The sequence below is a fragment of the Paroedura picta genome, chromosome 10 (assembly GCF_049243985.1).
Source record: "Paroedura picta isolate Pp20150507F chromosome 10, Ppicta_v3.0, whole genome shotgun sequence".
NCBI classification, from domain to species: domain Eukaryota; kingdom Metazoa; phylum Chordata; class Lepidosauria; order Squamata; family Gekkonidae; genus Paroedura; species Paroedura picta.
This window is the reverse complement of record NC_135378.1, coordinates 13,994,524-14,005,690: the sequence shown is the minus strand read 5'-3', so window position 1 is coordinate 14,005,690 and position 11,167 is coordinate 13,994,524. Positions and strand designations below refer to the sequence as shown.

The following is an 11,167-nucleotide window of genomic DNA, read 5'->3' as shown; positions in this document are numbered from 1 at the left end:
ACTAGACCTACCTGTCACAAGGATGTCAGAATTATTCCTGACATGCTAACACCACCTGAGCGAATCAGCCCATGTTCTAGATCAGGGGTAGTCAACCTGTGGTCCTCCAGATGTCCAGATGTGTTTGGTGGCAGGGGCTCATGGGAATTGTAGTCCATGGACATCTGGAGGCCCACAGGTTGACTACCCCTGTTCTAGATCACAGCAAAAACCTCTGGACCCTGGACATGTAATTCCCCCTGACAGTTGATCAACCCAGGTGCTACAACAATTAACGGGCACTCCCTTCTCCCAACGGCAATATCCCTCATGACCACCCAGGAATGCTGGAGATGGCCCAAGAGGCAGACCAGTTAGTTCTTAGAACTGCAGCCACTGTTTTGCTCCACTTTGAGCTCATTCTTGCATATTAACCCATCCCTATTTGGATGATGCATTTATCAGGGGGGTGTATCTCAGTCCCTTGCCAAATCAGAAAAGGAAAGGAATTGGCACAAGCCTCAAGGAGCTTGCTTGTGCGTTAAAAAAAAACTCTTCTGAGCAAGACTTGGCTTGCTGCCAGAAGGTGTATCAGGAAAAGTAAATAAGGTGTGAAAGCCTACAATTATGTAGTAATCGTTTGAAGGCCTGTGGGTGTGTCTCTGGAAGTATAAATAAGCATGGAGCCCATGAGCACAGAGCACTGGAAGACACAGGACTCACCTTGAGTTTTCTATTTTGGGGGAAAAAGGTAAAAGTCAACGCAAGAGGTATGTGATCCTGCTGGCTTGCCCTCTGTCTGCCGTAGAAACTGAACTCTCTTGCAACATGCCATTCTAAGCAGAGGTACTCTGTTTTAAGAGTACTGACTTAGTGGATTTAGGAGATTAACTTTACTACGTTCCCAGGCAGAGTTTGTTTCTTAGCTGTTGAATGAGAGCCAGATGACACGTTAACATGTCCTCTGAGCTCCCCATCCCTTCATCCTCTGGTGTTTTTTTTTCTTTCAGGAAAAGAAATGTAAGGATGTAATTTGTGATTTGGCTCTAAGAAAGACCTCTGGATGTCAATACGATGCTCAGTTAAGCTGCCTGAACCCTGTTCCGATCACCAGAATAGGCAGCCCATATAGATTTGCTCCAAATTAAGCCCCACAGCATCCAATAGGGTTTTTTCTGGAGAATAATTTCACTGCTTTGATTTGAAGAATTGCATTTCCTACCAGGACTGACCAATCAATCATTTTTTTTTAGTCTGAAGTCAGTGGGTTGAGGATGGAATTAAGAAAGCAAAACAAAAACAACCAGCCCAGTTCTAATTACATAATAAGGCTCACCTGAGTAAACTTTGCCTCCTGCTAAGGTGACTGCTTGCCCAGGTGGAAACTGGAGAAAGTGCAAAAAGGGAAATGCGCTCAGAGAATGGCACCTTTCCACAGCGGCACTAAATGTCATTCCGGACAATCATTACCAACTCTTCCCGTTCAGTGGATAATCCATGCCAACAGATTTCATAGCAGCAGAGCAGAGAAGGGTTTAAACCAGGGGTAGTCAACCTGTGGTCCTCCAGATGCAAATGCTGGCAGGGTCTCATGGGAATTGTAGTCCATGAACATCTGGAGGTCCACAGGTTGACTACCCCTGGCTTAAGGAACCCCTCTCCAAGAGGCAAACTCGTTTCAAATCTGCATGTGATTCATTTCCAGTTTCACTGTACATTTTCATCTTTTTATTTTTTTTTAAAGGAAACTGTGGTCTGATTGAGTCTGCAAAACACGGTGAGAAGAATTCTACCCTCACAATCGTTTGGACGCCAATCCCAGTGAGTGTCGGGGGATTATTCCTAAGTGAATGCTGTGGAGGTTCACAGCCTTTTGCGATGACTCAGAGGTCCGTGATTGACGCAGGGAGCTAGATGTTGTTGCCTACAATGCCATTCCAACAGGGACGGAGGAACGGCAAACTGTAATTTTAACATAAAACATAAGTTGATTACTCCCAGGTATGCAGGCTTGGCATGTTTTCGTTGGGGTTTGGTGGACTGTGGCAGTTATTTATTGCAAGTGTTCGAACACCGTAAGCATGAATACAATTTTCTTCTGGGGCAAGAATGCTAAGTTGGTATTTTGAAGCCTGCACGTTTTACTGGTCATGTGAGCAGCCTTAATGAAAGTGCATAGATCAGAAGCTGGGAAATCACACAACCTGGATTCTCCCAGGTTTGCAGAAACATGGCTAGCTTGCCTCCATTATGCAGATTTTTACAAAAAATCTACATGGTAGGGCCTAATCGGGAATTAGCTATTTGATTCTGCCTCCTTTACAGCCAAACCAAGTCAGATTATGCTTTTAATGTTCAACTCTATTCATTTTATTATTTACATTTAAAATGAAACTCTCATCTGCTTACTCATAGTGGTTTGATTTGCAGGGGATTTTGTTCCTAACTATCGAATGCATATTTTTCTTTACTGTAGCCCTCTTTCCTTGTTCATCTGACTTGGTCTGCAGTGTAGATATGCCCTAATTTGGGGAATTAAAAAAAAACACACAGACAATTCTTTAGCACTGTGAAAATGTTTGTGAAACGTACTTATGAGGTTTCACCCCCCCACACCCCATTTGTTAGGGTGTCATTTGTACACATTATCCATAGCTTGCTGAGATTTACATGCATAAACCCTGTGCAAATAGATGTAATATTTCTAGTCATTCTGATAAATGGAAGTTAATTGAGGTTGAAATGTTATTCCTACTCCTAACATTACCCAGGTGGGTCACTGTGTTGGTCTGAAGTTTGAATCCAGTGGCACCTTTAAGACCCACAGAGCCTTACTCTGGGTAGAAGCATTTGTGTGCATGCACACTTCTTCAGTTACCGTGCACCAAATGCTCATACCAAGAACAAAACTTTGTTGGTGCAAAAAAAAAGACAAAAAACCTAACTGGAATTAACTGGGACCTGAAAGGCTGAATGTCTGTACAATTTAGACAATAGGTTATTATATAAATATTTATTGTGTGCAGGGCTTAATAAAATTAAGGCTAAAAACATGCATGAAGCCCATAGTTCAAAAACATCATATGCACCGTACAGTCGTAAGCCTTAGACTGGATGTGTTTAGACCAGGGGTAGTCAAACTGCAGCCCTCCAGATGTCCATGGACTACAATTCCCAGAAGCCCCTGCCAGCGAATGCTGGCAGGGGCTTCTGGGAATTGTAGTCCATGGACATCTGGAGGGCCGCAGTTTGATTACCCCTGGTTTAGACCCACACTGGGGCTTCTTCCGAGGTCTAATTTTGACACACATCTATTGATTAAATGCAAGATATACAAAGCAGCCAAGTACAAATGATAAGAACTCATTTTTTAGGATGATAAAAATTCGGTCAGAATGGATCAAGTGGAAAATGTCCATTTATCAGAGAATAGTCCCCTCCCTTCAGGCTGCCAAGAAATCCTGATGTGAGCTCATGAAGTCAGTGCAGATACAAAAGCAGGTGAAGTAAAGGTGCCTCCAGATTCAGACTTCGTTCTATTCCGGTTCCCATTAAACCTAAATCGGTTTTGCTGGTTTAATGGTATAAATGGCACCATTCATCACTTAAGTGTATAGAATTATATTGGCATATCGGTAGAATGTAACAGTTATGAATGTTTTCATTTTCTGCAAGCCAAGGTGCAACGACATGGGTACTAGAGTGAGAGTTAAAAACCAGGTGCCCAGGATTCTCTTGGCACCTTTTAGTCATTCCAGAAGGAAAACAAAAATTGAGTCCATAGGAATTCTTTCAATGCTTTCCAAAATAGATGTGAATATTTAGGGCAGGGGTAGTCAAACTGCAGCCCTCCAGATGTCCACGGACTACAATTCCCAGAAGCCCCTGCCAGCGAATGCTGGCAGGGGCTTCTGGGAATTGTAGTCCATGGACATCTGGAGGGCCGCAGTTTGACTACCCCTGATTTAGGGGATGGGGGTATTTAGGCCAGGGGTAGCCACTGTGACTCCATGGACTACAATTCCCATGAATGCCTGCCAGCATGGGGGCAATTGGCAGGGACTCATGGGAATTGTAGTCCATGGACATCTGGAGAGACACCGTTTGGCCACCCCTGACTTTTTCAAGCTATCCGCTCTGAGTGACTAAAAACTTGAAGCATATCACTCATTCTTAAAGGGAAAAGCATTTCCTAGGAATTCCCCCGCAAAGTGTCCTGCTACTTTCACGTAGGAAAACCCAAAACAAAACACTGTTCTTGGAGGAAACCTCACCTTCCCCCCAGGTTTTCCTCCCTGAATGTCCCCCCCTCCCCTGCTGTGGCCATGCTCTCAGTTGCTCCCTCCAAATCTTCATTTGGGCATTCATGAGCAAGACGGCAGGCAGCGAGCTGCAGGCTGTATGATCTGGGAAGTAGCCAAGGGGCAACCTAGCAACAAAGTCTGTGGACAATTAAAACACGAAAGTAACTTTTATCTCAGTCTAGGAGTCGTAAGAATATGTTCACTATTGGGGGGGGGGGGGAATGAAAGGATGATGTTGCAAAATACAATTAAAACATTAATTTCTGGATAAAATCAGAGTCCAGTGGCACCTTCAAGACCAACAAAGATTTATTTAAGGCGTGAGCTTTCGAGTGCAAGCACTCTTCCTCAGACTATGATCTTCTTACATGACAGGGAAAAAGTAAGAAGATCATAGTCTGACGAAGAGTGCTTGCACTTGAAAGCTCACGCCTTAAATAAATCTTTGTTGGTCTTGAAGGTGCCACTGGACTCTGATTTTATTGTGCTACTTCAGACCAACACGGCTACCCCCCTGAATCGATTAATTTCTGGAGTTCTAAATACTTTTGTTTTGAAGGTGGTGTGAGGCCCCCTTTTATGGCCTATGCCAGTAAAGTAGGGAAAATGGGGTGGATGTCAACTGCTCCTGGTGACATCCCAAGGAGTGAATGACCTCCAAGTGCCCTGCCATTTATAGCCTTGTTCAGCCGAGGGCCCTTGCAGCTGCCTGCCTGGCTGGAGCCCATCTGTCTCATGTGGGGGGGGGGTGCTTCCTTTTTCCCTGCTGCATTCAACTTGCATTTAGTTCCAATTTATTTAAAGACACAGGCAAACAAAAAAGGGCCCAAATTTTACATGTGATGTTTGTGTTTCCCAAGCAGGTTGTCGAAAAGGACCAGGAGCCATGAAGATTGGATGCCTTGCCCTCCTGTGCACCCTGATTGTGTTCTCTCAGATCCTGCACACCGACGGTGAAAGACCGAAAGAGAGAAAGAAAGAGCAAAGTCAAACAGGTAAAGGTCGGAAGCAGGAGACCAAAAACAATCCCCAGAACGGAAAGGGCCAGAGAGGTCGAGGGCAGAAAGGCGCCCAGACAGGCAAGTTCATCAGCAAAGAGAAGTCTCCATGCACCTGGACACTGACGGAAAGCGAAACGGCCACCTTGAAAATAGATTGCAAGAAGAAGGACCGCGACGTCTCCTGTGTATTCTCAGGCAACCCTTCCACCTGCCCGCAGTATTCCGAAAACAAGAAAGTCTTCTGGAAGCAAATCACCCGGTCTCTCAAGAAGAAGAAGAACATCTGTGAGGACCCCAAAGAGATTTTGAAATCTCCCGTCTGTAAGAAGGCACCTGCAAGCGCTCACCTCACACTCGACCCCAGTCCCAAACAAGAGGACCCCGTTCTCCAGGGAAAGGAGGATTCAGTGACAGTCGCAGCTCCTCATGCCCCGGAAGCTCTCCCGGAACACGGCTCCAATGACTGTGTCGAAGACGTAGACTATGTGGATCAGAAAAAGGTGGCTGAAGAATACTGCTCAGAGTTGTGGTTCTCCCTCTGTGAGTTTTTTATTGTGATGGTCCAAGATAAGAAGTGCAAGTGAAATGCAAGAACTTTGGCAGCCAAATTATACTGCATAAGCAGCATCGCTCACGTTGAAACTGTTGTAAATAGTTTTGTTTGATGATAGCTCTGGACAGCATATAGTTTTACAAGAGGTTTTCTTTGAGGAGTGGAATTGCTGGCAAATCCCATGAGAATAAGTACCCCTCCCCCCCCCCAACACACACCCCATATCTCTCTGGCTTTCATGTTGTCACCTGGGGAGGAGGGGGAATCAGATGACATGACTCAGTGGGTCAGGTTTAACTTAGGAGGAGCAAGCTAAAGATTCCTATGTCGAAGTGTGTATATAATGAGTAAATTCTCAATGCAAGCATTTAAACATGGATTTTTTTCATAGCTCCCCACCTTGTGCCAGACACTGGTTGCCAAAACTGCTGTACATGTTATCTTCTTACACAGAGAAAATCATTTATATACGTACAGTATGCAATTGTTACCTTTAGATGTTACAGACTCTGTAAAAATGTATATAATATCTATCGTTCACTCTCCTTACACCTCTCCTGACATTTCTTACTAAACTGATGATTTAATTGCTATGCACTTTTTTATACTTTCAGTTAAAAATAAAGTTATTTGCCTTTTAAAGGTTATTGTGTTCCTTCTGCTATGTGTACATTATTGGAATGTCACCTAATTCCCAGTTCTGAAACTTCTATCTCACTGTCATCTTTGGCTTGTCAACCTCCGGGTGGCAGCTGGAGGTGTCCTGGGATTACAGCTCATCTCCAGACTGTAGAGATCCGTTCTCCTGGAGAAATGGCTGCTTGTGAAGTTCTGTTATAAACTTTTGTTATAAAGACCTCTTAGGAAGATTTTGGCAGAAGTTAATCTGCAAATCCCAAAAGGCAGTTGGTTCTCCTACAAGTTTAACTTCAACCAGTCTCTGAATACATTTTACTGGAAGAAACTGGGTTCAGGTATCTGTTAGGCCACTTGCATTACTACAGGATCCCATAATGGAAGAAACATTGACGGTCCCCATAGTAATGTGGGTGGAAATGTCAGGACAAGCGGGACCTTTGTGACAAATCTCTATGTACTTAACTCAAGGGCAACTTCCAGGAAAAACAATCAGGGTGGTGTTCTAAGATCCGGGGAAGATCATAGTTGTTTGCATAGTTAAGCCAGTGATTGAGAGAGGGGAATCCCCTGGCCACTGGTTGTGTGTGTGTGTGTGTGTGTTTTTTTTTAAAGACAGCAGAGAAGTGAGGGGTCGAACCTGAAATACAAGTTCCTTAGTGATAGATGTGTGGAGCCCAACGGTGGCTATGGATGGAGAAGTGGGCTACATATATCTTAAATGTTCCAGGATGGCATGGCATCATTCAAAGCCAGCTATGGAAAGGACTCTGAGACCCATTCCGCACCAAGGGCACTGCTCTGGGATGCTGGCAGCACAATGCAGGAGAGCAGCATACTCCAATGCTTCCTGTGTCCACAGGGGACAGATTTCAGGGGCGGACCCTGTCTGCTCCAGATTTCTGCATCCTGATAATGTAGCCGGGATGGAAAGTTTCCACTGCAGGGGGGGGGGGAGGGGTGATTTGCAAAAAGGTGGAATTGCATTACAATCCAATCTCACCTTCCTGCAAATAAAAAAATGCCCCATTTAGCCTCACAGCACTGCAAAGCACCACAGAACTGACTGGGGCATGTTTTGTCCCTGCTGGCATGCCGTAGCTGGGGAGAAGGCAGGCCTGGAAGGCCTAGCTCAGGGGTAGTCAAACTGCGGCCCTCCAGATGTCCATGGACTACAATTCCCATGAGACCCTGCCAGCGAATGCTGGCAGGGGCTCATGGGAATTGTAGTCCATGGACATCTGGAGGGCCGCAGTTTGACTACCCCTGGCCTAGCTCTTCTGTGTCCACACAGGCCTAACATGGCACAGCTGCCAATGGCATAGAGACCAGAGATCCCGCCTTTGGCGGGACCATTCCAACTTTAAAGGATTTTTGCCGCATCCTGCGGCATTTCCAAAATGTCCCGCCTACCCTGGCCTCTCCCCCCCCACGCGCCCGCCTGCTGGAGGTGGCGGTCAGCTAGCCGAGCAAGGCGGGGAGTGCAGGCCGGCTTCCCAGCAGCAACAGCAGCCTTGACCTCATGGGGGAGTTGGCCCCCAATGCCCCCGGAGCCCCGGGCCCATCACCCCGACTCCCGCTGCCGTCGCCTCCGGACCACCTCCGGGCGGGCGCTTCCCTGCTGTGTGGGCTCTCTGGGTGGGCCTGGCTGGCTGTTTTGATGGGGCGGGGGTTGTGGGCACCAAGCCAAGCCTTCCTGCCACGGGGGCTGCCTTTGCCTCCTTGACTTGCCCGGGCGCTCCGGATCCAGCAGTGCTCCTCTGGGGAGCATCTGGGGCACTGGGTGGAGGCATTGAGGGGGGCGAGGGGAGAGGCACAACAGTGGCGTCAGGAAGGGGCAGGGGGAGGCGGCCGGGGAGGGGAGGTGACCCGGCAGGGCCCATAGAAAGGACGCTGCCGCTTGAGCCGTGAGGAAAGTTGGGCTCCGGCTCCTTCCTTCCCTTCGGCGGAAGCAAAAGCGGCTGCTGCAGGTGGTTGGGCTGGCGCTGGCCGCCCTCGATTTCAACCCCAATGTGGGTCTCTGGTCAGTAAGAAGCAGCAGTTGGACAGCGGGAAAGATGGCGGCGGCAGTGCAGGGGGAGCCCGTAGAATGGCGGCGCCGGCGAGAGGTGGGGCACACACTCAGGCACAAGTTTTGCGGGCCCAGTGAGTTCCAGGCCGGGAGGAGTTCACATGGCAGCAGTGGAGTCGGTGACCCCGGGGACGGGGAGGGGGCCCGCTGCCGCCACCGCCGTCAGTGCTTCCCACCTTACGGTTCCTCAATTCTGGTCATCTTAGCCTATGGTGCCAACGACAACAAAGGAAAGGTGGGAAATATCCATATTCCCTTAACGTGGGGCACAGGAGCCCTAAACCGAGCCAGGTCCAGGAGAGGGCAGGGCTGGCAGCAACATCACGTGGAAGCCAGGATTAGCCCCACTGCGATATGAGCGCCTGCCTGCCTGGCCTTTTCCCCTTGTGCAGAATTGGTCAGAATAAGCCATGTTTTTGGTGGTAAAATGGAGTCTACCTTAGGCATCGTGACACATGGCTAAGAAAAGCTAGTTATGGTGGTTTCATAAACCCATGGAACTGGCAAACAGAGAAGAAATATAGTGCAGTTCAGTGGCACCCTGCGCTGAAGAGCATAAGCAAGCTTTAGGGGAGAGTGATATATAAATGTAATAAATCATCTTGGCACTTGGAAGCTAAGCAGGGTTGGCCCTGACTAGTATTTGGATGGGAGACCTCCGGGGAATACCAGGGGTTGTGATGTGGAGGCAGGCCAGGGCAACCCCTCTTGCCTGGAAAACCCTACAGGGTTGTCCTAAATCAGTTGCGCCTTCATGGCACTCTCCATCAACGCTGATCAGTGGAAGCTTGAATGCAGCTGCATCATTCTTTCTGCTCCACAGGGAAGCTGCAGACCTGGGAAGGGAAGGGTCAGGTCTTTATCCCACTTGTCCTGCCAAGAACGTAGCACGGTTGCATTCATTAACTTAACGTGTGAGACTTCCTGCTGAGACTCCAGGTGTATTTACAGCTTAACATAAAACGTAGTAAGAACAGTGAAATGCATGCAATCCACAAAAGGAGAACATGCACTAAAACAATCAGCAGTGCAATAAAACTGAATCAGACAACCAGTGAACAATAAAATAAAATAGTATAATAACAAGGGGAAAACTGCCTACATACTTCTCTCCTCTCCTGTGTTAGCCCCACAACAATTTTTGTGAATTATGTTTGCTGGGTCTATTCACTTCATAAGAAAAGGCAGAGTTAATGGAACTGATTAATGCAGGGGTGGGCAAACTGTAGCCCTCCAGATGTCCATGGACTCCAATTCCCATGAGCCCCCTGCCAGCATTTGCTGGCAGGGGGCTCATGGGAATTGTAGTCCATGGACATCTGGAGGACCACAGTTTGCCTACGCCTGGATTAATGGAACTGAATGTGCAGTATGAAACCCCATCCCTTTACATGGAACTCAGGCAGTAACAGATGACATCCAGTTTGGAACAGTAATGTAAAAGGAGCCTATGTGAGTATAAATGTTATCTCCTTCAATAGGACGTCTCTCTTTTTCTCTCCCAGGGAGGTGCCCTCTGACCCCTTCTCCTCTCGCTTTGTCCTCTCACTCCCTCTCCATGGCCTTCCATGGAGACACGTGTCTCTGCAGGTCTCAACTGTAGAAACACTGTCCTCCTGCTTCCACACATGTGATGCCAGACCTAGCTGGCCCCTTGGGATAGGGATAGTACTCATTAGATTAGGCTTCTTTCTCTCCTGTTGACTGCAACCAGAGTGTGAGCTGGTTCTGGTTCTGAAAAAATGGAAGTGTGTACCTTTTGCTATACAGGTCTTGCAAGATTTATTTCCTGCCCTTTCTATCATTCTTCTGTGACTGGTCAAAACTCTGCTATATCAACCCAATATTTATTTATTTATTTATTCATTCATTCATTCATTCATTCATTCATTCATTCATTCATTTATATTTAATTTATAAGCCACGCCTCTCCTCGTGGTCTCGGGGCAGCCTACACAATAAGATTAAAACTAGAACAATAAGTTTAGGTTTTAAAGTACATTAAAACACTCTATACCAGGGGTAGTCAAACTGCGGCCCTCCAGATGTCCATGGACTACAATTCCCAGGAGCCCCCTGCCAGCATTCGCTGGCATTGTAGTACATGGACATCTTGTAGTACATGGACATCTGGAGGGCCGCAGTTTGACTACCCCTACTCTATACACATCGCTCCTGCTCTCCCTGTATGCCTGGGTATGAGATGGTACAAGCAGAGATGACCGAAGATGAATAAACAGAAAGAAATTTCCAAGCTGGAGATGACAAAAGTTTTATTTAGAACGAGTTCCTAGGTATAAAACCTCGTTTTCGTATTTTACTCCTTCAGTAAACTTATTCCTTAATAGGGTTTTTTTTCCCAGGGATACAAACTAAGTCTTCAACCCACTACCTTATATTTTATATACTTTATACTTTATATTTTAAGCCATATAACTTGGTTCTATTAATATCAAAGGTCCATGAAGGTAATGAACAAGATAGAGGTTTCATAGCTAGGAACTCATTCTGAATAAAACTTTTGCCATCGCCAGCTTGGAAATTTCTTTCTGTTTATTTTTGAGTATGAGATGGTCGCAGGCGGTCATCCAGGCACAAACCAGAAGATAGTGGGAAGGATTGG

At 46.7% G+C, this 11,167-nt stretch overlaps 1 protein-coding gene across 6 annotated transcripts; it reads left to right on the top strand.

Annotated features, from left to right (window-relative positions):
- Nucleotides 1–350: 350 nt before the first annotated feature.
- Nucleotides 351–6,429, top strand: LOC143819684 (fibroblast growth factor-binding protein 1-like). 6 transcript variants are annotated; one of them, XM_077301579.1, is made up of 3 exons: nucleotides 351–749; nucleotides 1,724–1,800; nucleotides 5,144–6,429. In XM_077301579.1, the coding sequence occupies exon 3, from the start codon at nucleotides 5,170–5,172 to the stop codon at nucleotides 5,866–5,868; it is 699 nt and encodes a 232-aa protein (XP_077157694.1). In that variant the 5' UTR covers nucleotides 351–749; nucleotides 1,724–1,800; nucleotides 5,144–5,169; the 3' UTR covers nucleotides 5,869–6,429. The 6 variants fall into 6 exon arrangements, with proteins under 6 accessions (XP_077157694.1, XP_077157693.1, XP_077157695.1 ...); XM_077301578.1 differs by having other exon boundaries at nucleotides 353–749; nucleotides 5,147–6,429; XM_077301580.1 differs by having other exon boundaries at nucleotides 655–730; nucleotides 5,147–6,429.
- The last annotated feature ends 4,738 nt before the right edge of the window (nucleotides 6,430–11,167 follow it).